Here is a 25,079-nt window from a genome sequence, read left to right on the forward strand (position 1 = left end):
AGGGTTCTGATGGCTTGGGAAAGGCTAGTTAGTTAGGTTAGTTAGCATTAGGTTAGGTAGGTTAGTTAGCATTAGGTTAGGTAGGTTAGTTAGCATTAGGTTAGGTAGGTTAGTTAGCATTAGGTTAGGTAGGTTAGTTAGCATTAGGTTAGGTAGGTTAGTTAGCATTAGGTTAGGTAGGTTAGTTAGCATTAGGTTAGGTAGGTTAGTTAGCATTAGGTTAGGTAGGTTAGTTAGCATTAGGTTAGGTAGGTTAGTTAGTTAGCATTCTGGAGACAGAGCTTTACACAAGCTTTTTCTTTTTTACATGAAATTTTTCACATTTACAAAGTAATTCTTCTGCTATAATACTGTTCTAAAATACATTCATATGTTTAAAAAAGGAAAATTTATGAGGCATCAATATACCCGCTCCAAATTTCAGGGTCTTTATTTTTGATAATCTGTACATAATTTGGTTAATTGATATATAAACTAGAAGTCAAAGTTACCATTTTAATGAGAAATACACTTGAGATTCTCTGGAGCTCTTGAGAATTTCTTATAAACCAGAGACCAGCAAACCATTTCTGATGAAGACCGGAGTAGAAACTTAGACACTTGAGGTGTTGTAGGTCATAAAGTCTGTGCCATGGCCACTCCAAGCAGCCATAGAGAACAAGCTCCGCTACACTGCAGGAAGGTTCCACAGAACATTGGTGTTTGAATTTCAGCTGTCATATCATAAAAGGTTATACACACTGGTGCTTAAACTTTGGGCAACCACTGTATTAAGAAACATTAGTCTTTTCATTTCCTTCTCATTTAAAAATGAGAAAACGATTTCCAGCTTGCAGGCTGCATGAAAATGGGCAAGATGCCAGGCCTGGCCTCTGCTATGCTGTGCTGACCCTTGCTCCAAATTAAACTTCAGAATTTCAAATCATTGCTTCCCAGAGATTTAAAATAACTATTCAAATCTTCATCAGTAACATCTTTTAGATCGGCTGGTTTCCATTTTGGAGTCTGGTCTTTGTCAATGAGAACTGTCAACAGAAGGTAGAGAACATTAGCACATCTTTTTCTGATATTACCAGATTTAGTTTCTGAACTAACAACTGCATGTTACTAGGCATATTTTTTCTATAGCACATTTTTTTTCTGCAAAGTTTATGCTTTCAATAAAACCAAGTGAACTAATCTGGCAGTTCAAACATCCTCTTCTATCCTCAGACAACAATAAATGAACAATAAATAACAATAAATGAACAATAAATGAAATCTCCATGTTACAGACAGCTAAACACAGTATTGGTGCAAGTGAGAGGAGGCAAGGGCCAGGCTTTTAACCAGGTTTTGAGAGGAAAATTAATTACTTGAGGTAGAGGAAAGGAGATTTTATACATAGTTAAATGTAGATATTACCCTTCTACCAAATCTTCTAGTATAGATAGCTCTGAATTAAAATGACAACTATCACCAGACCACATCAGGTAATTACCAAATCTTCTACTCCTACCTCAGTATAGACATCACCCAGGATAGCCACAATCTATCCCCCAGAGGATTCTAAGTATGAGTCAATCTATAAGCACTTAAAAAATAAAGAGAATGCCTATTTTCTGGTATTAGTGCACTACAGTTACAGAAATGCTGTTCAAGAGCCTGGATAAAGGGTATGCAGAAGTTCCATACTGTTCCTCACAAGTGTATGTGACCTATAAGTACATGTGAATTCACACTTAAAAACAGTTAGAAAAAGCATTGCTATGGCAGCACATCTCAGCCATGCCTAACATATATTACTGAGGGATGGGGTTGAGGGAGAGAGGAGCAAGTTTGCTTTGTTTGGTGTTGGCAATATAGGAATTAAACCTTGGGCTTCATGTACCCTGGGCAAGCATTCTGTCACTAGGCTATATTCCTATCTTTAAATATACACATTCTATAGACACTTAGAAAAACCCAAATTAAGTGTGGAGCATTAAGCATTTGGAGCAGTAATCTGGGAGCCAAGGAGAAGGATGTGTTATTGGCTAGAGAAGGCCTTAGCACAGTTAAATATGGATACTGGAGAAGTGTTTTGTTGTTTTATTTTGAGGCAGTTAGGGACTTACAGGTATACAGCCAGCTTTGTATGGGAGACTACGTTTGTCTGCTGTGGGATTCTGAAGCAAGTGAGAAATGGCTGATTTCCAACCTTCCAACCTAAAGCTTGTATTTCTTAGCCAGTGCCAACAAAAGATTAGTCCGGGGACATCTTTCTACACAATCTCTTTCCCTTCAAGTGTCTGGCTGACACTGTCTACCTCTTTGAGATTCTATCAAAGAACACAGGAGCGCCAAGCAAATTTGTGCTGCATTCCTGCGAGACAGGAAGTGCTGCCCCTGCAGGAAGCTCAGGGCAGCAGGGCCAGAGCTTCAAACCCTTGGCTCTGCTAATATAGTTGATTTTTATCTTCTGTAGCCAGTGGAGTTCATCCTAGATGTTAAAAGTAAGAATGTTTAACAACCATCTCCCTAATTTGCTAAATTGTTTTATCTAATTTGCTGACATTTTTTATAGTTACCAAACTGCAGCAAGAATACTAAACAGTTTTACCCAGAAGAGATGTTGCTTTCTGAATTAGTTGTTTCATAAAAACTATTCATATTCTGAGTCTATGCTGAAACAAGAGGCAACATTTTTGTCTCACTAAAAAAAAAAAAAAAAAAAAAAAAGTAGTTTGAGCCAGGCCTGGTGGTGCATGGCAGTAATCCCAGCACTCAGAAAGCTGACCAGCCTGGCCTATTCGGTAAGATGTTGTCTTATCATTAAAGTTGTTTTCAATTTTAGAAATAAAAGTAGGTTGAAAAGCAATTCCTTTGGGTTTTTGTTGTTGTTGTTATTGGTGGTGATTTTTATTTTTATTTTGGAGACAGGGTGTCTTCATTATGTGGCTCTGGCTGGACTGGAACATGCTAAGTGGACCAGGCTGGCCTGAAACTCACAGAGATCCATATGGCTCTGCCTCCTGAGTGCTGGGATTAAAGTTGTGCACCACCACACCTCACAGGTACTTCCATTTTAATTCAACATTCTTTTTCCTTAAGTAACTGAGAATATTTATCTGTAAATAACGCCCTGTACTCTATTAAAATTATTAATAAAAACAAAACTGGTCAGGTTGGGTGGCAGAGGCAGGAAGAAACATGAAATATTTATGCAGAAGAAAATAACTCATTTTATGTAAGGAACAATAGCATAAAGATTATTCATAAAAGGAATGGTTACAAATTTGCTACAGAAAAACAACATATGCTTTTTCTAAATTGCTGCCCTGAGAAGAGCAGAAGTGTAAAGTATAACGTCCCTGTGCTCGTCCAGGGATGCTAACAGCCTGCACATCAAGGAGGGGGTGGTGGGTTCAGAGACTGCCCAGTCATACCAGAACAGTACAAAGGAAGGAGGAACAGCTGAGAGCTTTCTGGTTCAGAAATGATATACCTTTTAAAAACAGCAGGGCATGTTTATAAGTCACAAGATCCCATGAGCTGAAGGGCAGGGTCTGACACATACATTAGAGAGCAGTAGCTGTGCATAGTACAGGGTATGTCACACACACATCAGAGAACAGTGCTGAGACACAAATGTGGAACATAGTTTTAGAGACACCTTCCCACACAGAGAGAGAGGAGAGAGGGGGAGAGGAGAGGGAGGTGGGGAGAATGCAACCATTCTGAAAGTGTAATTTGCACTAAAACCTCCATTGAAGTTAACTGAGATGCCCACAATTCTGCCTCCGGACAGTCACGAAGTGCAGACATCTGTCACTTACCAGCTCTAACACCTTCATGAAAGTCATGACCTTCCTGAAAGAAAGTCAGAGTAGATGGAGTGAGTGTGGGGCCCTTGTTCCTGTGCTCTTTCCTCTGCCCACCTTGGCCTTTCACCCCTATGACAACACTGACCACAACACTCAGAGTCTGGACCCTTCCTGAGAGCTCACTTCAAACCACCTCCAACTACACTGGCTCCAGCAAGCCCACCGAGCACATCTTTGCTCCTTAGGTCAGTGCATCCTGTGAGTATCCCCACACGTGTGCCCTTTGTTGTCCTTTTTCCAGCCATGCTCTCGAAGCCACTGACATGGCCACTTGCTCTGGAAAATGTCCTCAACCTCCAAACCTTTATACTATTCTAGAAAAGTTCCCTACATTACTTGCATCCTTGGTTTCCTATTGGAAGATCTAAGACTGTGAATATTTTCATTTTAAAATTCATGATTTACAATCATAAATGTAAAACAGGCACAGAAACCTGCCCATGCTCCATGATGTCTTCCCCATCCTCAAGGAAATGATTAACTATTTCAGCTTTCTCATTCTCTCTCACTCTCTGCCTCCATGAGCAGAAAGGAGGATCTTTCTGACTGCCTCCATGAGCAGAAAGGAGGATCTTTCTGACTGCCTCCATGAGCAGAAAGGAGGATCTTTCTGACTGCCTCCATGAGCAGAAAGGAGGATCTTTCTGACTGCCTCCATGAGCAGAAAGGAGGATCTTTCTGACTGCCTCCATGAGCAGAAAGGAGGATCTTTCTGACACGCTGTTTTTGCATCAGGGCCCCTGCAGCTGACTTCCCCTCTAGTCTTTTCTCCTTTTCCAGACTGGAGGGAGGGACACCTTCCTTTTGAGGTCCAGTCATGCCTACATCCTAGTCCACACCTCCTTTGCCCTCCCAGGAGCTTTTCTTGAGAAGGGGTTCCACAGCTCTCTCCTGGTACCATCTCTGGACGCTGCAGGACTAAATGGCTGAGTACATGCAGTTCAAATGCCTGAAACTACTCACTGCACAGCGATCATGTTAACTTGGCATGTATTTTCCTTTATGAAGTGGCCACACCAGTTCATAATGGGATGATTTTAACCTCTGTCTGAAGGATGCAGTGGTACACTAAGTGCTCAGTGAATGCTGTTGTCAGTTCACCTACAATCTTGTTTCTCTTTGGATAATTCCATCCTTTGTGGCCCTGGTCTAATATCTCCTATCTTACAAATGAACCTCACAGTCTCCTGCTCTGTCTATGTGTAATATTGTCATTTCTTCACAGCCCATCTGCTTTATCTTACCTCCAATGTATGTCTCTAATGGCCGCCTCTGCCACTCTGCAAGGGCTTGCCAAAACTCACTAACTAGTATAAACTGTCATCTTAGTGTCACCTTGTTTCTCAGAAACTTGGGCATGCTATATTTTCATTTTCATACAATTTCTGTAATTTATATCCTTTGTGATCCAAACATCACTCAGCAGTGTGCCGTTTAGTTTCCAAGACCCTGTATATTTTCTATCACAGTTGATTATTAGTTTTATTCCACTGTGAATAGAAAAAGCATAAGGAATTACTTCAATTTTATTTGTTGAGACTTGCATTGGATCACAAAATATGGCCTACTTGGGGAAAAAATTCCATAGGCTACTGAAAAGAGTGTGTTCTCTAGTGTGTAGGTCGAGTATCCTGAAAAGAGTGTGTTCTCTAGTGTGTAGGTCGGGTATCCTGCAGATAGCAGGCTCACTTTATGTTGTTTAGACACAATCATCTTTGGTTTATTTTTTAGGTGATATGTCCTTTGGTGAAGTGGGGTGATAAAGTCACTACTGTGTTAGGGGTAGTTGGCTTTAGGTCTAGTAGCATATGTTTTGTGAAATTAGGTGCAGCAAGCTTATTATATGTGTGTTTAGAGCTATAATGTCTTCTCAATGGATTGTTCCCTTATCAGTATGATGTGACCTTATTTGTAGCTTCTGATTAGTTTTAATTTGAAGTCTCAAATTAGGAGTTTGTTGTTTCCTGTTTGTGTGGAATGAATGGCTGCAGGCGCTCTTTCACTCTAACATCTCTTCCTCTACTGACAATGTATGTCTCTTGGAAGCAGCAAAATGCTGGGTCCTGTTTTAAGTTGAGTCTGCTGTGTCTTTGACCGGGGAGCTGAAATCACTGATATTCAGCTATTGCTGTCATGTGTATACTGATTCCTGTCATACTGTTGATTTTGTGGTGTTTGTTTTTTTTCATCCCCCTTTGAATAACCACTGATTTAAAATTAACGCTTTCCCTGTCACCTCCTGGCTATGCTTATCTTTCTCTTTAGTCCTTCCAGTTTCCTCTGAAGGACTGACTTGGTGGTCATAAATTATATTCACCTGCTTTTACTGTATAGCTTTTTTTTTTTTTCGGTCCTCAATTATGCAAGAATGTTTTGCTGGGTAAAACAATCTGGGTTGAAGCCTGTGGTCTATCATTAGTCCAAGCCTGTCTGATTTTAAAAGTCTACACTGCAAATTGAGCTGTTTTCTGATAATCCACCCTTCCCTGTGACTTGGTCCTTATCTCTTGTAGCTCTCACTATCCTTTCTACCGTTTCATTCCTTTAGTGCTTTGACTGGTAATATGATGTGGTAAATTTCCTTTTTAGTCATATTTGTGGTCTGTATGCCTCTCTCCCCTAGATGGCATCTTCCTAGACTTAGAAATACCTCTTTTGCAATTTTATTGAACATACTTTCTAAACTTTTGATCTGCTTTCTTCTTTTTTGATTCCTATAATTAATTTATAAATTTGGCCCTTAGGTCCTGTATGTTCTTCATGATTTTTTTAAAGACTGATCATTTTCTATGTGTAAGTGACCCAATTCTAACTTTTCTTCAAGCCTTGATAACCTATCTTCCATTTACTTATTATTCTATTCTGAATTTTACATGGTCTACAATGAATTTCCTAACTAGAAAATAACAATATTCTATATAAAATTCTTACCATACATGCTTGAGTTAACCGATATTCCATGGTCAGTACCTCTTGCAAGGTCTTTGAAGAGCCCTCCATGAGCTGCCTCAGTGTGATCTTTAGTGATGTCGGAGACATTTTATTAATTACCTTTAGAGAAAAAACATTCCTTGTTACCCAACTGCTTCTTTGCTGTACATAACAAGCTATCTTAAGTTTCTATGTAAGCCCATATTAAAACCCCCACAATAGAACTTCTTCTTCTTTTCTTTTTATTGGAGATTTTCTTTATTTATATTTCAAATGTTTTTCCCTTCCTACATCTCCTCTTTGGAACCCTCATACCCCATACCTCATACCTCCCCCTGCCTCTTTATGGGTGCTTACCCACCCAACCTCGCACTCCCACCTTCCTGCCCTGGCATTCCCCTACACTGGGGCATCAAACACCCTCAGGCCCAAGGGCTGCTCCTCCCACTGATGTCCAACAAGGCTATCCTCTGCCACATATGTGGCCAGAGCCATGGGTCCCTCTATGTGTACTCTTTGGTTGGTGGTCCAGTGCCGGGGAGGCCAGTTGACACTGTTGCTCCTGCCGTGGGGCTGCAAACTCCCTCAGCTCCTTAAGTCCCTTCTCCTCCATCAGGGACCCTGCACTTAGTCCAATGGTTGGTTGCGAGCATCCGCCTCTGTATTTGTCAGGCTCTGGCAGAGCCTTTCCAGAGATAGCCATATCAGGCTCCCATCAGCAAGCACCTCCCACCATCTGCAATGTCCAAGACTGGTGGCTGTATATGGGATGGATCCCCAGGTGGGGACAGTCTCTGCTCCACACCTTGTCTCTATATATCCTCCTGTGGGCATTTTGTTCCCCCTTCTAAGAAGCACTGAAGCATCCACACTTTGGTCTTCCTTCTTCTCGGGCTTCATATGGTCTGTGAATTGTATCTTGGGTATTCTGAACTTTTGGTCTAATATCCACTTATCAGTAAGTGCATACTGTGTGTGTTCTTTTGTGATTGAGTTACCTTACTCAGGATGATATTTTCTAGTTCCATTCATATGCCTAAGAATTTCATGAAGTCATTGTTTTTAATAGCTGAGTAGTATTCCATTGTGTAAATGTACCACATTTTCTGTATCCATTCTTCTGTTAAGGGACATCTGGGTCATTTCCAGCTTTTGGTTATTATAAATAAGGCTGCTATGAACATAGTGGAGCATGTGTCCTTATTACATGTTGGAGTATCTTCTGGGTATACGCCCAGGAGTGTGTATAGCTGGGTCCTCAGGTAGTACAATGTCCAATTTTCTGAGGAACCGCCAGAATGATTTCCAGAGTGGTTGTACCAGCTTGCAGTCCCACCAGCAATGAAGGAGTGTTTTTCTTTCTCCACAACCTTGCCAGCATCTGCTGTCACCTAAGTTTTTTATCCTAGCCATTCTGACTAGTGTGAGGTGGAATCTCAGGATTGTTTTGATTTGCATTTCCCTGATGACTAAGGATGTTGAACATTTCTTTAGGTGCCTCTTGGCCGTTTGAGCTTCCTCGGTTGAGAATTCTCTGTTTAGCTCTTTTCTCCATTGTTTAATAGAGTTGTTTGATTCTCTGGAGTTTAATTTCTTAAGTAGAACTTCTTTTATGTGCCAAAGACTAATAGGAAATAATGCTTCAGTTCAGCCCTGCCAAAGCAGAAAATAAGTGTTCTAATGCACTACAAAAGTAATTCAAGTTATTCCACAAATGGAATAAACTTATAGTAATCAAACAAACCTACATTTTTGTTTGCTTAGCATAAGCTAAGTAGAGATTACACTTAAGCAAAATACACATAAATAAGACTGCCATATTGAACCTACAACTACACTGCCAAGTGACTTGTTTTGAATTGAAAGACCCTATCACTAGTGTTCAAAGTCACACTATGACTGTAACTACCTGGCTCATACATGAGGCTGTCACATAAGTGCAATCTCCTTTATAACTGTATATACAGTTTTCAGGTTGATTGTTGACTGAATGGCTAAAAGGTTTAAGCTGAGTTCAAAGAATTTCCATTTCAAATTCCATGTCTTTCTTTTTAGAATATTATTTATTTTTCAGTTTTGCATGTGTATTACTTCATTATAATCTACCCGTTATCTTCTTAATCCCCCTAACCCACTGAACACTATTCTTTCCAACAAGCAACAAGCCTCCTTGTTACGTTCGTGTCTTTTTTTTATGTGTGTGGTCCACTGCACTTAGTTAAGGATGGCTGCAGAACATTGTAGGGGTTGGGGCAGGTTATTACTTGAGCAAGGCATTTTCCCAGTGCCTACAACACTGAGGAATATGACTCCCCTTTCTCCATCAACTATTAACTACTGATAGCTCTCCAAGGGGTGGTATGGCCTCAGAAACTCCTCTGCCACCCCTTGACAGAATGGTGATGGGCCCAGTGTGGTACAAGTTTTTTTCGGTATAGAGTTCTGTGTCCTCTGTAACATCCTCACACGTCTGTCCATGTAAGCTTGAGTACTGTATAGGAGAAAGTTCAGAAGATAACAGTGGTGTACCCACAGCCACAGTGCTCGTAAAGAGAGGACAATGATGAAGGCCGTTATGAAGCTGCATCTTTGAGGGATGCATTCTTCTGACCTAAGCCTTCAGGATATTATCTCATGTTCTGGTCCTGTCTGAAGTTCTGCTCCAGGTCCTTCCTTGATGGTTGCAAGCAATGTGGCTGATGACACCATCACAGCAATCTGTACCATGCGCCACTCTTGGTGGGCATACAAAAGGACCATTTTGCTGGCATACCCCGTCTTTTCTTTAATGGGAACATTCCCACAGTATCTCGGGTAAACATTATGCTAAAGTGGCCTTTCGAGCAGCCTGAGGTGTGCAAGCCAGCACCCATCCCTCAGCACCCATTACAGTGTGCTGCTCACAGGGTCCATTTTCAGTTTCATAAAATAGAAAAAAACTTTCTCTTTTTGAATGTCCTCTGTTGGCTACTAGGTAATAAAAAAAAAAGCCCAGTTAAAGCCATGTTTATTCATACTTGTAACATTCCTGGAAATAATGGGGAAAAGTGTCATTTAAGAAGCTTGCTAACCTGATGTTTGGTGACCTATTAACTCCTGAATGATGCTCACATACAACAGAGCACACTTAGGGGAGTATGAGTGTGGGGTATTGAACCTGGGTCCTCTGGAAGAGCAACAAATGCTCTTAATTGCTGAGCCATATCCCCAGCCTGTCAATGGGAAGCTTATAAAGCACAGTTCCTTCAGATTAGGGAAGTGCTTTAAGATGTTTAGTCCACTTCCTGAGAAGGATGGGAAGATCATTTCTTGGATAAGGAGGCTGGGCCCTGTGAGAACGGGTCCAAGTGAAAGCTGAAATCCAAACTCATGGTTTCCAGCTCCAAAGTCCACTTCCCTCTTCTATACAAAGGAACAGCAGTGATATCACAGAGAAGTCCAAAGAAGACGACAGGAGGGGACGTCACACTTGGTATTAAATTGAGGTGACTAACACTTGTCTGTAACATTGCCAGTAAGGAGGAACACAAAGAACTGTGGCGTAAGAAGACTGCGACCTTAATTAAGAAGGATCAAGGGGAAGGCTTTTAAGTTTCTTCCAAGCACTTCAAAAACTACTTTCCAGACTATCTTTCTCCTTGCCTTGTAATGAAGTCACTGGATTCGAATGCACTGAATCCATAGATTGAGTAAAGCAAGGACTGCTCACTGTGGGGGAAGCATCCATTCCATCAACGGCATGAATAAGAGACACAGTGGACAACCACTCAGTTGGGCCTCTTTGCCTGAGTCTATGGGGTCAGACATCAATATCCACAGCCTTTCAAACTGGTCTTTGAATCTACTAACTCTCCATCAGGTCTTCAAACTATACCAAAGTTTCTTTTAGTTCCCAGGTTGTAGACATAAGAGTTATTAGCTTCCATAATTATTGAACCCAGTGCCGTGTAATAAATCTCTTTCTAGGAACTAAATAGTTAACATTATTCATACACATCTGTCTATCCAATGTTCTGTTTCTCTGAAAACATCAATTCATACATAATTTTAATTGTTTAGAACACATGCATAGTTAGACAGTTTTCACTTTAAATGCACAAAAATATGATGGACATATAATATCAACAATGATCAGGAAATGTGAGATTAAGAAACTAATTTAAAGAAACAAATTGCCCCTGACTTGAAGGAAAGTATTAATTTAAGTTTAATTACACATTAATTTTCACATTCTGAGGCAGGGACTCACTGAGTTGCCTACCTTGAACATCTCACGCATCAGCTTCTTGAATAGGTCTGATTGCAGGCCTGTGCATGCAGGTCAGGCCACCAAAGGAATGGTATAGAATAAATGTTCTTGGATAATTCTGCTTTCCTCTGAAGAAAGCCCATGATATATTTCAAATTACCTATATAAGGTAAACTTTCTAATCTCCTCCCAAGAAAACTGATGTCACTATTTTTAAATAAATTCTTTGAACTGATAAAATACACTATCCAGGAAAAAGTATAAATCAGAAAGACAGTAATGACCCTTGTAGATTTTACATTCTATAGTTTAGAGGGGAAAGATAAGTCATTTGATCATATGATACTGCAGAAATACTTTAACTTGAATAGTCAATGATTTTAAAATATCTGCAAGAAAAAGTGCATGGGAATCTCAAGATAAATTGTGCATCAATTTCACAGATAATGTAAAAACCCTAAGCCAATACCATCAAATCAGACTCAGCACACAGCACATATATTACATTATAACCAGCAGGCAGGCAGGCAATGTGCTGGGGCTATGGCTAAAAGCTTATACTTGATCCACAAGTATGAGGCAGAGTGAGTTAGCTGGGAATGCTGTGCACTTTTGAAACCTCAAAGGACACACCAAGTGACACACGTTCTCCAGCAAGGGCACACCATCTAATCCTCAAACAGTCTCATCTACCAGGGACCAAACATTCAAATATATGAGCCTACAGGAGCCATTCTCATTCAACCCAACACAGGCAATGATGAAAATGCTTTCAGAAGAAAGAATCAATAAATTGATAAATCGATAAATTGCATCTTGGGAATAAGCAGACACTCATTCCTTGGAACACAGAGAAAAAAAAAGTTACTACAGGCTTTAGGTTAGAGCTCACTGATATAAGAACCCTTGCCTAGTAGACACACAGTCTTGAATTTAACTCAAACACTGGGGTAAACAGTACTCTTATAGTAAACCATACTAAGAGAGAAAAGGTAAAACCATATGATCATTTTAACAGTTGCAGAAAAATGATAAATGATACTCAGAACAATAAAAATTTCTTGTAGCTAACAAGGAAATATTGATAAAGAATATTCACAAGATACCTGCGGTAATAGCAACTTCAGGGCTCTTAAAAACTTTCCCCAGGATAGGAAGATGATGGCATGAATAGCTCTCACCATTTCCACCAAGTAGTGCTGGTAGTGTAAGCCAATGTAAGAAGATGGGTATGGGGGGAGGGGTGTAGGGAAATGGAAAGAATGGCAGGGAAGACAATAGAAATGAAGATGAAAAGTTCACAAAAGTTCAAAGTAATCTGCAAAATATAAATACTTCCTTAATGAGTTTAGATGAGTTCTAGATACAGGGTACAAAGTCTATATATAAATTTTGGATTCGATTTTTACTTCTTATCTCAACAAATAAAAGATTAACTTTTAAATGATACCATTTCAAAGGTATCAAAACCATCACTATCTAGTGACAAATCTAATGAAAAATATACAGATGCAATTCTCTATAAAGAAAATTACAATATCACTGTAATGAATATAGACCTAAATAAATGAAAGAACATTCATTGTATGTACAGAAGAATCACACAAGCTCTCCTATAAGGAGACTGGAATGGTGTATGTGCCAGGTAGAGTTGACTGTATGCCTAGCCCACAGTGACAGTCTTGTGCTGAATCTGCAGTTTCACTGACGTGTGCTAAGGAATAGAAAGATACTGAGTGACCCCAGCCAAGTTTGGGTTTCCCCAGCCCTCACTCCACGCGCATCCCTTTGTTTTCACTACATGTGAGTCTTGTGAGTCCTGCTACTGCTCACCAAACTGACAGGAATTCTTGGAGATCAAACATAAACAGAACATTGACTTTTCTCTTTGGAAAGTATCAAGGGTCCTGATGCCTTGGTATATACAACATAGTTAATTATCTGAAAGTTCTGAAGTATATCCAATAATTTAAAAGAGCCTAAAAGAACAAACAATAAAAGGATGTTACAGGAGATGTTGAAAGGATGTTAAACAGAAGATGATAAAGGAGAAAGATATATGCAATGCACATGCTACCTAAAGAACTTTTACTTGGTCTGTTTAAACATCAATAATATGGTGAACATTATCAGGTACTTCACATGAAAAAATACCCATATGATCAATAAAAATGAAATGTCATTTGACTTCATTAATTATCGTGGAAATGCAAATCAAAATCACAATGCAATATTATTTTATGTGTTCCCAAATGACCAAAATGAAATGGTATCATATATTGCTAAGAATGTGAAGTCAACCAGTGCTCACATGTAATCAGAAACAACTATGTTGGAAGACTGTTTAGAATAACAAATATGTGTATACACAAGGTCATTGTTTTTGTAATGCTACTTATGATATGCCCAACAAATATATGAATCTGTGTTATCATAAAGCATATATAGAAACATTCATGGCCACACTAATTCTTACAGCAGAAACCTGCAAATAACCCCCGGTGTGAACAGAAGGTTTAAGTCAGTATGATAGATACATCATATAATGGGATGTCTTACTGTATCAGAAATCAACATCCGACTGACTGCTTGCTGTGCAGCACAATGTAGACTAAACTATAGATGAAGACAAGCTCAAACATCTTTGAGTATAAAGAAGCATACCTTATTTTTCCTCTGTCTAGAATTCTGAAATACTTCATTTCATAATCAATCTATGACAGGTCCAAGAATATCAAGCCCCAGTGCATGTTACACTTATCCTAAAATAGTTTCTTTCCAATGTTATCAGTTATGTGTAGAAAGTCCAAAGTGTTGCTAACTCTGAGAAACACTACTTAAAAATCAGCAATGACAGAAAATGGAAACTTGCTCTCTTAAACAGGATCTCTTCTTTATTAAACCATTTGGTTAAAAAAAAATCTTACATATTAAACATTATTTATAGGTTAGATCACCACTGTGATATATCATCACTAGGTGACTATATTTCAGTGGTCTAACCCTTCTGAGTGTTTCTACATGCTTCTTCCATAATACAAAGGGGCATTTGGAAATGTAATATGGATACCAATGTCCTTCTCTGTTACATTCAAAGACATAAAACCAGCTTTGAGTGGTCCTCAAAATCCAGCATACCGACATGATGTTTGGGTATTGTAGTGGGTTGGCCTAATGTTGCTTGTATTCTAATGCTAATTTGGGGCCCCCCAAGACTGGTTGTCCCAAACATGATAGAGTCACGGGGAAGACAAAGTGACCCTGCCCACAGTTAATTCAGAATTCTAATTGGTAAATAAAGGTGCCAAAAGCCAAATAGCTGGGCAGAAGAGACATAGGTGGGGTTGAGATTTCCCAGGCTTGGAGAGAGAAGACCACAAGAAGGGAAGGAGAAGGAAGAAGCCGCCATGGAATGAAAGAGGAAGGTGCAGGAGAGGAGAAAGAACAAACCACCATGGGTTAGCTGAGCCATAAAAGTATGGCCTTGAGGGCTGCCCAATTGGAGTTAAGTTCAGCCCAGATGAAAAACAGTAAGTAATTATCTATGGGGAAGTGGACTCTAACAGCATGGAGGGTAGGAAAATGAAGTACAGCTTAAGGAATACTAAAATATAAAGTCTGTAGTTCTTTATTCAGGATCTCAATAACCAAAGAGGTGGTAGAAACCCTGGGCCGGAATTTTAATATTTATTACTTCAGGGTACATAATCAAGGTTTAGGAGAAATGCTCTCAAAGGCTTTTTAGGACACTACCATAGACTACTGACAACCCTCAGACAGCCTTCCCTGTCCCAAGCTGTCCATAGTCAGGACAGAAAAGATTCATACATTACCTTCATCTGTTCTATGGCAAAAGGTGAACCATCTTGCCGTAAGTTTTCAATAATCTGTTCCACGGTATTGGCTGAAAACCAACTGTAAAGAAACACAACAAGTGACTTCCTATTTCCAAGTCACAGTGAGCCTAAGCACTGTCCTTCTCCAAGCCCTACACAAACAAGAAGACTTCTCAATGGGATTTGCAAAGGAAGGACATGCACACCACTTCCTGGGTGAGGGCATTTGTCATCTAGCACTACTAGTGCAAAATAAAATTTATTCTTAGCTTCTGGCGTGCTTTCATGCTTTGCTGATACTTATATTTAAATACATGTCTACAGTACAAAAACCTGGTACTTCAGAACAGAGAGGACAGCATTGTCTCCCAGTCATTTCCATTTCCTCCTGGTCCCTTAGGCCAGTAGGTAGGCTCCCAGACCACAGCACAAAGCCTTTTGCTGACTGGCTTAATACCTTCTGGGAAGATGAGTGAAGATAAAAGGAAGTTAACTCAATTATTATCCTCTGGCCTTTCTTCCAGACTTTAAAAGGAGGTATTCTGCATTAAAATAAGTAAGGAAGAGTAGGCAGGATGTTACTCTCAAAGGTAAATGGAAACGAAAGCATAATTACCACTATCTCAAACTGAGGAGCATGGTGAAACACTGTACTATCATAACGGAACAAATGGAGTTAACGAAGCCTTCCCAAAGGCAGCACTGCCAGGACCTTTTGTTAAGTACCTGTTTATTTTGTCCATGTGTTCCTCAAATATGATAGATTTGTCTTGATCCATCTTGGACTGTTTGAAAAGAAGTAATTTGAAGTGACTCAAAAAATTTAAAAACCCTTTAAAAGTTCTTCATGTTTAATGGTATACTTTGTGACAGATTATCACTTTTAGTCAAATTATATTTAACACTCTCTTAAATAACTGCCACCATATGTTCAAAATTCAGAAAATATGTACAACTACAGACAAGCTCTTAAAAGTGCCAAAGGCAAAAATTCTTTTATTTATTTTTTATCACCCAACTCTTTCTGTGAATCTAAGGAGATGGCACTAGGACCAGAGACCTGAGAACACCTGTCAGATCTTTATTCCTGCTAGAAATCCCCACTGCATGGCAGGCACCCCTGCAGCTCTACCTTCAGGGGGAGAAGGACCTCAGGTAGTCACCCACAGTGCCAGAGGACTACAGTATTCAGGAGTCTGCCTTTAGGGCTGTTCCACATCTCAACCCCAGCTCTCTTCTGTTTATATTTCTAGTTAACCTATTATCTTAACCCATGTCTAACATGGCATGACCCGGGTACCTTCTTATAAAGAAATGCCAGTTTACCAAAGTCATTCTTTTTTTTTTAAAGATTTATTTATTATTATAAATAAGTACACCGTAACTGTCTTCTGACACACGAGAAGAGGGCGTCAGATCTCATTATGGGTGGTTGTGAGCCACCATGTGGTTGTTGGGATTTGAACTCAGGACCTTCAGAAGAGCAGTCAGTGCTCTTAGCCGCTAAGCTATCTCGGAGGCCTCCTACCAAAGTCATTCTTACAGGACAGAACACATACTTTGTTGGCAGATGAGGCTGGATCATAGCAATGGGCAACTGGGTCTGAGTTTGGGTGCAGTATTTTAACTGACAGTATCATACAAAGCAGTCCTATTATACAGCTTTTTAACACTCAACTCCAATCAACCTACTGCTTTAAAGTCTGCATATCCCCCACATGTGTTTCTCTCTTCCTATACTTAAGAATCTAGCACTCTGAATGGTTCTGTTTATCTTTAATAAATTTTATGACATGTCTACTACAGCTTCGACTGGATGGTGAATTCTATGATCAGGCAAGACCTTCCATGTGCTGGGAGGGCTCCCTGAGTGTCAGCGCCTGGGAAGAGGATAGCAGACATTGCTTCTATAGGCCTATAGCTCACAGGCGCTGTGGTTCTACTACCTAGCATGCTGACTCTCTTCCGAATAGCACCCCACTCATCTCTGCCCCTTGGTTAGACTTTACAGACCTTTAGAGGTTTAACTGCACTTATTAGAACTTGTAAGAAATTTCTGATTTTTTCCTCCTGCTCCACACCAGTGTCCCTGCCTTTGTCCTGCCTCTATGTCTCACCATCACCTCTTCTTTTTCTTGGTTCTTCCTTTCTCCTACTATTTCCCTTATTCTTGTAGTGCTGAACTCCACCCCTGTGCTATGCCCCACCCACTGTGAAGGTTTTCAGAGATTCCTGGTTCCTTTAAGGGCTCTCTGCCAGACTCAGCTTGCTCCAGCTGGCTTCCCACACTGAAGGATGATGATGTTACAATCTTACATCTAAGAGCCTTCTTTGAAGCTGACATTTTATTGATATCTCACTTGGACCTTTGTTTCCTTTCATTTTATGTCACTTCATGAATCTATACCTTTTTTTCTTCCTTTTCTACAATTTCAGTGAAATTTTAGGAAGAACCATGCATTTGATTGTGATTTTTAAGGATTCTTGGCCTCTCTCTCTCTCTCTCTCTCTCTCTCTCTCTCTCTCTCTCTCTCTCTCCCTCCCTCCCTCCCCCCCCCCGTGTGTGTGTGTGTGTACCTGTCTTCACTTTCCCAGAGTTGAGGTAACAAGTGTACCATAGCTAACTTTACAAAAAGGACCCATAAGTGGGTACTGGGGATCAAATCAAGGTCCTGATATGCTTGTGCAGCAAGCACTTTACTGAGTTACCACCTCCCCAACCCCTACTTTGGCTTTTATAAGAAAACTTAGGAAACATAAGAAATTAAACATTGCAGCAGATTTTATTAGAGTTTCATTTTAGCAGTTCCACAAATAGTCTGAACATTGAACCTGTCACAGAAATGCCACAGAGCACTGCAAAAGCCTTTGCAAAAGCTCCTTCCAAAGCCAAACACTGAATTTCAAAAGAGAAACTTTTGAGGGAGAGGGCCAGTATCAGATGGCTCTCTCAAGTCTGAAGCTCTGGTACTCTATCAAGCCTTAAACGAAATGATCCTCAGTATGCCTTCTATATCCACAAACCAGTACTCAGCACTGCTCACTGTTTAAACACTACGTTCCTAAGTGATTTGAAACCTACTTACCTTGGCATGGTAGCTTTCTAAGACACCTGCAACATCCTCAGCTGAAGGTGACTTTAAGGCTAACAACTCCTCCTCCAACACATGCAACTAAATGGAAAGAAAACAAGACATGGAACTCCACAGAAGCACAGAAAGCTTTTACCCTCTCAGGACCCTTATCTTAGAATCCAGGCTCTGTCCACATGACCCCTAAAAGAAACTTGGACTGCAGCTATGTACACATATTGCTACACGACCAATGCTACCTCTGAAGGATGGACAAGATGGGAAATGAAGGAGCCCTTGTGGTGTGGGACCAGCTTAGCATCCCTCCTTCAAAATTGAGACACTGCAGGTGCCAAGCCTTTGAAAGATCTTATGTATACATTTCATTGTAAGTTAACTTCAGTAGCACTGTCAGATGATTGGTGAGGGGCTGGGGTGGTTTGAATAGGGAGAGTCCCCCCTAGACTCATTGATGTGAATGCTCAGTAACCATGGAATGGCAGTATTAGGAGGTGTGGCCTTGCTGGAGGTAGGTGGACTTTGAGGTTTCAAATGCTCAAGCCAGGCCCAGTGTCTCTTTTTTCTTCATGCTGCCTTCCGATCCAGATATAGAGCTCTTGGCTCCTTCTCTAGCCCCATATCTGCCTGCATGACGGCATGCTTCCTGTCATGACAATAACTAACTAGACCTCTGAACCTACAAGCCAGCCCCAGCTTATTCTTCACAACAGTTGCTCTGGTTATGTTGTCTCTTCACACCAATGGAAACCCTAAGAACGGGCACAAAGCCCACAGACATCTGTCTAATGTGTACAAATGATCCCACAGCCGCAGAGGACGTTCTACTGCTTCTAAAACAAAGCCAGTATTTTCCTATCCAAGTGAGCAATTTACTTTTGTGCCAGTATTTCAACTGAAATGCTCCTTCTGGCAACACTAGCCTTAAGGCCAAACTGCAACTGGTAGGAAAAAAACCTATGGCTCTTTCCAACAGGTAATTTTCTGTTTCACTCAAGCTTTTGTTTTGTACACACCCACTTATCTTCTGTTTTTTTGTAGGTCTTGATAATGGATACATACCTGCTGTAGGTAATCTCCCCAGGGAAGCTGACAGAGCAAGGCACAGGGTGCCAAGCAGCTTTCCCCTGCCTTTGACTAAATTCCGTTACAAAATCACTACTGTTTCTTTCAGAGGACAGTGGAATGACATGTTAGGTACCCTCTCAATGAGAACACAAACACCTACAACATGGAGTGAGAGCTGAAACTCCAACTATAATGGAAGGCTCACAATGGCTGGGGTAACCTCCCTATACTCTGTAGAATATGGAGTGTGAGGAAAACAGAAAACACCAAGGTTTACTAAGCTGAAAAATTTTACCTTCTAAATATAAAGTAGATAAGGAGAACTGAACCAAAAAAAAACCAAACAAACAAAAAAAACAAAAACAAAAACAAACAAACAAAAAACCCATTCATATGCTTTTTAACTACACCAATGTCTGGTAGACCAGAGGATGGATCAGATTAGAGAATGGTGGCATGCAACAGAGCAATGAATGGTCAGTGCAATCTCTGGTATCAATGTCCTGCACAGAAAAATCCTAGGAAGTGGGCAGGTGGACACAATGGGCTACCCTGTATAGAGTAAGAAATTTTGACAAAATAACCATTCTAAGCACACACACACTCACACACTCCCTCACACAGCTGTGTTGAAAATGTTAGTTATTTGAAATATGTTATGTCTGTAATCATAGCACTTAGGAGACTGAGACAGGAGGATCAGCAGTTCAAGATCAGGCCAGACTACATAATGAAACTATCTAAACTTATATTCCATGTCAGCTATTAACCTAACCATGCAATATACATTTCTAGATATTTTATAACACTCCTTCCTTTATTCTAGAACATTCTTTCCTCAAGATTAAAAAGCTCAGCATTTTACTATATAATTTTCGCTTTACATATCAGATTTATTTTTAAGTTGGGCACTATTCTATTGTTAAACCAACACTGTATGTTTAGAAATATCCACTGAAGGTACCAGCTCAGGTACCATTAGTTCTGTTTTGCTTGTGGAAGCTGAGACAGAAAGCTTAGGCACCTTGCCCAGCATGGTGACAGGAACATACACTAATGTTCTCAAGCCTGGAAAGGTGAGGGCAGGGGGATCTTGAGTTTCTGTTCAGCTTGGACAGTGTGGCAGAGGAAAGGGAATGTGGGGAGTGTGGGTTCGGTGGGGGTGAAAGTCACATAGCTAAAGCAATAAACTTAGCATTCACATCCATACTTAACAAAAACCTGTGATCATCTCAACCACTCCCAGCAAACATCTAAACAATTACCTTTTCCGAATCGACAAAGTGTGTGGCAATTCCCGCTCTGTGCACATCTCTTCCTTTCAGTCTGAATCCTGTCAGTGCAAGGAAGTAACCCAGTTTTCCTTGAAGTCTTGGCAAGAAATAACCTCCACCCACATCAGGAAATAGTCCTGTAATTAAGAACAGCAAAAAGACAAATTCAAACAGAAAGTGGAGATAGTATCCTATACTCAGTCATTTCTGTACAGACTGTGAATCTGCCCAATGAATATTAAGTTCTGTGTTATACAATAAACCCAAATCACAAAAAATGTTATGAATTATTAACTTAGTTTGGAAGATTTCAAAATCCTCGCATCTTGTTGCTCTAGAAGCTGGTGGAGTATGTGACTCTAGAATGTCTTGTACGTTAGGAGTATGCGATACTGGTATTGCAGGACCAGATGACTCACTGAGGACCTTGAATTTGATCCCTAGAATTCATATTTAAAAATCCAGATGTGGCAGCATCTGATTGCAACCCCAGAGCTGGACATGCGAACACCAAAGAGGTACCGGGGCTAGCTAGACTAGCTTGATAGTGAGCTGCAGGCCAATGAAGAGACCTTGTCTCAAAACAAAAGGTTGGATGGTCCCTAAAGAACAACACTTGACAAAATATTTACTTTCCAATGAGTATGTACAGAACAAATTAATAGCATATTGTTAATCTGAGAGAGTCTTTAGACAGAACCCAGACTAGCCTTGAAATTGTGATCTCCTTTCTCAGCCTATAGCCTCCCCAGTACTAGAATTATAGGTATGGGTTATCATGTCCAGGAAGTGTGATATTTTTAAACACAAATAAAGTTTTATTTTACATTTCTTAAAATCTTTTCAGTGGCTGTATTTTCTCTTAAATTAAAATATCCACCGTAACCAAGTCTTACATGTTCAAACACTTTTTAGTCTCTCACAATCATCCTCTAACCATGGTCATTCTATGTCTTCATCTGCAGAGCACATGTAAAAATTGAGCAAATAGGGACACCTCATAAAAATACCAAGGAGCAAGGAATGTCCATTAAAGCCTAAAGACAGAGCTTCAGAAGAGTTTACCGAGCAAACATCAGTCCCCAGGAGATGCCCTAATTGTGGGAAATAATGCCCAGTCCCTGGGAGGGTTGATCTGCACCCCCATCCCTCCTACATGCAATCTGTATCTCCCCCCTCACCTGGGGCATAAAGGTCAATGAGAACAAAAGACAATGAGCTCCACCAATGAGAGATAACCAACTCATGCTGTAAACCTATGTACTGAAAGGTATAAAAAGTGTGTGTGCTTTTGTTCCTGGTCGTCCCCTTTGCTCTGAATGCAGGACAAACCCAGTATACTGGCAATAATAAACCTCATGTAATTTACAGAGATTTCCCTCCTGTTTTTTCTGGAGTTGGGGACCCACATCGGAATCTAACACACACACCTCCTTACCAGAGCTGCGATGGCATTCTGAATACAGGAAGACTCTCCTATCCTGAAACATTCCCTTATCCTTTAAGGCATGGTGGCAGCCTCTGACACACAGTAAGCACTTCTTTTTATCTTTCTGTCTCTACTTGGCTTGATCCCTGAGAGCTGCAGAGACTACACTTGCTATTAGAATGCCCACCTATGGTTATTTTCCTTGACCCCTGTGGCTTTAAATAACATTTGTGTGCTTATTATTTTCTGTTATTGATGGAATTGCATCTCAAAGTCTGTATGTTGAGGCATTAGCCCACAATATAACTGTATTACTTAAAGAGCTTTGGGTTTATCATTTGTAAGGGAGATGCCCTAATTCAACAGGATCATCTTTACAGGAAGTAATATTCAAAGAGGCATGTGAAGACATGGCAAGGAAGTTGCCATCTAAAAGCCAAGAGAAGAGACTCAGGAGAAAGAAAGCTTGCCAACACCTTGATTTTGGCTTTCAGCTTTCAGAAATGTGAGAATCAGTATGTTGCTTTAAACCAACTGAAAAGTATGAAAGGTATAAAAAAAAGTTTTTTATGACTCCTAGCCGATTGAGCAGAACTAATAATGCAGGTCAGCCAGTTCAGAGCTCTGGGTTCCAGGAACTTGGCTAACTCAGAGCCTCAGGGCTCTGGTTCCCAAGACCTGCCTCTCCTGGCTGAACCACAATGAGGGCGGAACTAGGAAGGAAGGTCAACTGGTTCACGGGGCTCTCCACCCTGCTGACCGGTAGATGAAGATTACATTCCTAGAACAAATATGTTCCCCTCCCTAACTGACTGAATACCTTGGGTTGGAATCCCCCTCACTCCCCCTGGTTTGTGTTTTTTTCCTTTAAATACCCTACACTTCTTGAGCTTGAGGTCGAACTCCTCTGCCCCTGTGTGGGTTATGAGCTTGGCCCCAGTGCACTGGTTTCCCAAATAAACCTCATGTGTTTGCAACAAGATCAGTCTCTCGTGAGTTTTGTGGGGGTCGTGTAATCCCGAGAGTAGAGTGAGGGTCTCCTCTCTTGAGGGGTCTTTCACAACCAGTCCACACTTTTGTCAAAGAGGCTCAAGTTGACAAACAGTCTCAAGCATACTTGTGCCTTTCCCCAATACCAAACTCTAGACCTGTCTTTTACAAGGTCACATAGCTAGTAAGTATCTCTATATGGCAAAACTTCACTTCTGGACTTGAGTCCCTTCAACTATGTTTCTTCCCTGATCAGCCTCTAACCCAAAGCACAAACTGAACAGTTTGGTGCTATCCCTAGTTATACCAGATCTCCCCATCTGGGGCTCACTTTAGAACTCCTTAGACCAAATGAGGAGAGGATCTGCCTAAAGAAGGGATAAAAGAGCTAAGTGGAAAACCAGAGTGTCCTGACAACACCAGATCCACCAACTAGATGGAGAGCAAGGGTCTGGGCCCCAGCAGACACAGAGGAAGGTCTTGCCTCTGTACTCAGACATATTCAAAAGTAGCTTAACTCATTGTCCTCATCCTACATGGAAGCAAAACCAATCAAACCCAAAACATCTAACTATACCAAAGGGGTTCCAAGCAACTTACATTCATCCTAGAAGGAAGTGCATGAACATTTGGAAGAACTGAAAAACTCAAAAACCAGGTGTGACAGTGCATACTTTTAATCCCAGCCACCAAGTACAGGCAGGTGGGTCTCTAAATTTAAGGCCAGCCAGGACCAGTCAGGGATACTAAAGTCAACAAAAAGAAAGGTGGGGTAGGTGCAGAACAAGCTAGAGAGGGAAGAAAAAGAAAAAGAAGATAAAACAACAAAACCTCTTTAAAAGTATCCAGCATGCTACAAAAGAAGAGTTGCACTTAAGACAATAAAAAATTACTAGCTGTCTTTGTTAGGTCTCTACCACTATGATGAAATACCATGACCAAAAGCAAGTTATGGAGGAAAGGGTTTATTTGCCTTACACTTCCACAGCACTGTTCATCAGTGAAGGAAATCAGGACAGGAACTCAAACAGGCAGGAACCTGAAGGCAGGAGCTGATGCAGAGGTCATGGAGGGTGCTGCTTACTGGGTTGTTCTTCATGGCCTACTTGGCCAGGGATGATACCGCCCATAACAGGTTGGCCCTCCCACATCAATCACTAAATAAGAAAATACCCTACAGGCTTGCCTATAGCCCCATCTAATAAAAGCATTTTCTGAATTGAGGCTCCCTCCTCTCAGATGACTTTAGTTTGTATCATGTTGACATAAAACTACCCAACACACTAGCCATCTAGTAGTGCATAACCTTTAGTCCCAGCATTTCAGAGGCAGAGATAGGTAGATCTCAGTTCAGTGTCTGTGTAGTCCACATATTCCCTATCTCAAAGACACAAAACAAAACAAAACAAAACCTAGACATCTAACATGGTAGGAAAATACAATGCACAGTGAGGCTGCATCAATTGAAACTGACCTAAATATAAGAATTCACTCATATGTTCAAAAAAAGTAGACAGAGAAGTTATATTTTTAGCAACTCAAATCCAATTTCCATAGATGAAACTGAGATGAATGCATACACTGAAAAACATTAGAAACACTAAGAACAGATTAGACTTTTCAGAGAGGTAAATGTTTAAAACGTAGAAATAGAAACTAGACAAAAATAATTTAAAATGAACATAGAGCAGGCTTGGTGCCTAGGTCAACAATTCTAGCTGCTGGGCAGGCGCAGAGTGACCACAGGCTCAAAGGCTACAGCATGGGCATCAGGCTGGCCTGAGTCACTTACAACACCGTCTTAACATTTATATAAAGAAATAAAAGGTGGGGGCCTATTCCCCAGTGGTAGAACACTTGCTTAGGACTATGAGGCCTTAAGTTCAATCTGTTGCACCACATACACACACACACACACACACACACACAGATGGACATGCATGTGTACACACACAGGGAGAGTGGATCTAACATAATGTGTAAATGATGTATCTGAAAAGCGAAGGAGAGAAAAATATTTGAAGAGATAATTGAAAATAAATTTCAATTTTGAGAGAGTGACTCCAAGTAGCCAAATGAACACATACACATGAAAGATGAAGAGAACCACACCAAGAAATATTGTTATCAAATAGCCTAAAACCACTGGTTAAGAGAACGTCTTAAGAATATCCTGAGACATGCAGATATATACTAACATAGAAACAAAAAATAGGGATGAAAATGAATGTTTCCATAAACAATGTAAACTACAAGATGGTATCATAACTTCTTCAAAGTGCAGGAGTTCATTGGCTCAAAGCATAGGTATATACCAAGTCTGATAGAACACATTCAAACCAGTTCTACCATATAATGATGAACATTT

General features: G+C 40.4%; 1 protein-coding gene across 4 annotated transcripts in view; it reads right to left on the reverse strand.

Moving 5' to 3' along the window:
* Nucleotides 1-405: 405 nt before the first annotated feature.
* The window catches only part of Hibch (3-hydroxyisobutyryl-CoA hydrolase), a 70,489-nt gene continuing 45,815 nt past the window's right edge, over nt 406-25,079 (reverse strand). For 3 of the 4 annotated variants that reach the window (XM_031367415.1, XM_031367412.1, XM_031367414.1), the window contains 7 exons: nt 20,284-20,429; nt 17,948-18,034; nt 15,588-15,646; nt 14,859-14,940; nt 6,777-6,896; nt 3,798-3,831; nt 406-1,025 (listed from right to left, as the gene is read on the reverse strand). In XM_031367415.1, the coding sequence (XP_031223275.1) occupies nt 910-1,025; nt 3,798-3,831; nt 6,777-6,896; nt 14,859-14,940; nt 15,588-15,646; nt 17,948-18,034; nt 20,284-20,429 (644 nt within the window). In that variant the 3' untranslated portion in view covers nt 406-909. The remainder of the gene's footprint in view (nt 1,026-3,797; nt 3,832-6,776; nt 6,897-14,858; nt 14,941-15,587; nt 15,647-17,947; nt 18,035-20,283; nt 20,430-25,079) is intronic. The other variant, XM_031367413.1, reaches the window with a different exon arrangement.

This window comes from Mastomys coucha, unplaced genomic scaffold, assembly GCF_008632895.1.
Source record: "Mastomys coucha isolate ucsf_1 unplaced genomic scaffold, UCSF_Mcou_1 pScaffold14, whole genome shotgun sequence".
NCBI lineage: Eukaryota > Metazoa > Chordata > Mammalia > Rodentia > Muridae > Mastomys > Mastomys coucha.